Source organism: Geospiza fortis, unplaced genomic scaffold, assembly GCF_000277835.1.
Source record: "Geospiza fortis unplaced genomic scaffold, GeoFor_1.0 scaffold2, whole genome shotgun sequence".
Classification (NCBI taxonomy): Eukaryota; Metazoa; Chordata; class Aves; order Passeriformes; family Thraupidae; genus Geospiza; species Geospiza fortis.
This window is the reverse complement of record NW_005054366.1, coordinates 2,796,164-2,797,795: the sequence shown is the minus strand read 5'-3', so window position 1 is coordinate 2,797,795 and position 1,632 is coordinate 2,796,164. Positions and strand designations below refer to the sequence as shown.

Here is a 1,632-nt window from a genome sequence, read left to right as displayed (position 1 = left end):
GTCGCTGGTGGTGTCCCCCTGTGTTCCGGCAGGGTCCCACCCCGGGGTGCAGAGCTGGTGCATCCCTCGCTCGCAGGGAACAGCTGATGCACAAACCTGGCCAAACCCAAACATTCCCAGGGAATGAGGAGAATCTCATGGAAGCCAGGCAGGCCTGAGCTGCCAGACTGGCCCAGCCCCAAGCCCCGGCTGAACTGCCGTGAACTTCTGGGAAACTGGAGGCTGGAGATGGAGCCGGAGCTCGTGATTTAGCCCAAAAAAACATCTCCCTTCAGAGCATCCCTCTGCACCCTGGGGCAAGGCACGGGAGGAGCTCCTAGGGGCTTCCAGAGGGCACAGCTAGGTGGGACATTGGGAAAGAATTCCTGGCTGGGATGGAATTCCCAGAGGAGCTGTGGCTGCCCCTGGATCCCTGGAAGCATCCAAGGCCAGGGTGGATGGGGCTCGGACCAACTTTGGAGATGGGATCTGTTTTCTGTTACATTCCAGCCCTGGGCTGGGGCTGCAGGACAGATGTGTGACCTTTGGGGACACCCTGAGGGGCTGCCCCCGCCCAGGCAGCCCCAGGCTCCTCTCAGTGTTCTCCGTGTGCCCCAGGACTCGGCGGATTATGTGAAGCCGGTGACGTTCTCCATCGACTACGAGCTGGAGCACCCCGAGCACGGCCCCATGCTGGACGATGGGTGGCCCACCTCCCTCAGGGTCTCTGTAGGTAGCAGCTGACACCTCCCAAAGTGTCACCTCCCAAAGTATCACCTCCCTGGTGCTGCCTCCCAGGTGCCACCTCCCCAAGTGCCACCTCCCAAGGTTCCACCTCCCAAGGCACCAGGGCAGGTTTATCCCTGGCAGAATTGTCACCGAGCTGCTCTCCTTGTCCCCTCAGGTCCCCTTCTGGAATGGCTGCAACGAGGACGAGCACTGTGTCCCCGACCTGGTGCTGGATGCCAGAAGTGACATTCCCAGTGCCATGTGAGTAGGTGACCCAGAGCATCCTCCAGGAGTGCCAGCAGCTGGGGGAGTCTCCAAAAATCCAGCCCCAATCTGCGTTCTGTAAATTCTGACATCACTGGTCCTTCATCCAAGGTTCATCCAAGCCCTCCATGAGGTGCTCCTTGGCACTTCTGAGCCTCTCCCGGCCCCCTGTCTGTGGTTTTTCGGGGAATCCACAAACCGGCGAATATTTGGTGCCATGGTGATGAGTTCCAGGGATACAAATCAGGAAATACCAGGGAATAACTGCAAGGCTGGCATTACCCACCTGGCAATTACGGGCTTGACTCATGGAAATAATTCCACACTGCAGCTCCGTGGTTACAGAGCTATTAAAGGTTGCATCCACAGGAGGCCCCGGAGCTGCTCCAAGGGCTGGAGCCCCTCTGGAGCCAGGCTGGGAGAGCTGGGAATGTTCACCTGGAGAAGGGAACAGTCCAGGGAGAGCTCAGAGCCCCTTTCAGAGCCTAAAGGCACTCCAGGAGAGCTGGAGAGGGACTGGGGACAAGGGATGGGGGGACAGGACACAGGGAATGGCTTTAGGTGAAAGAGAGATCAATGGGATATTGGGAAGGAATTGTTCCCTGTGAGGGTGGGGAGGGGCTGGGCTGGAATTCCCAGAGCAGCCGTGGCCGTGCCTCG

General features: G+C 59.2%; 1 protein-coding gene across 1 annotated transcript in view; it reads left to right on the top strand.

Annotated features, from left to right (window-relative positions):
- ITGA11 (integrin subunit alpha 11) overlaps nucleotides 1-1,632 on the top strand; it is a 48,197-nt gene that overhangs the window by 37,175 nt on the left and 9,390 nt on the right. Inside the window, exons 18-19 of the mRNA XM_014308316.2 lie at nucleotides 598-708; nucleotides 884-969. Coding sequence (XP_014163791.1) covers nucleotides 598-708; nucleotides 884-969 — 197 coding nt within the window. The remainder of the gene's footprint in view (nucleotides 1-597; nucleotides 709-883; nucleotides 970-1,632) is intronic.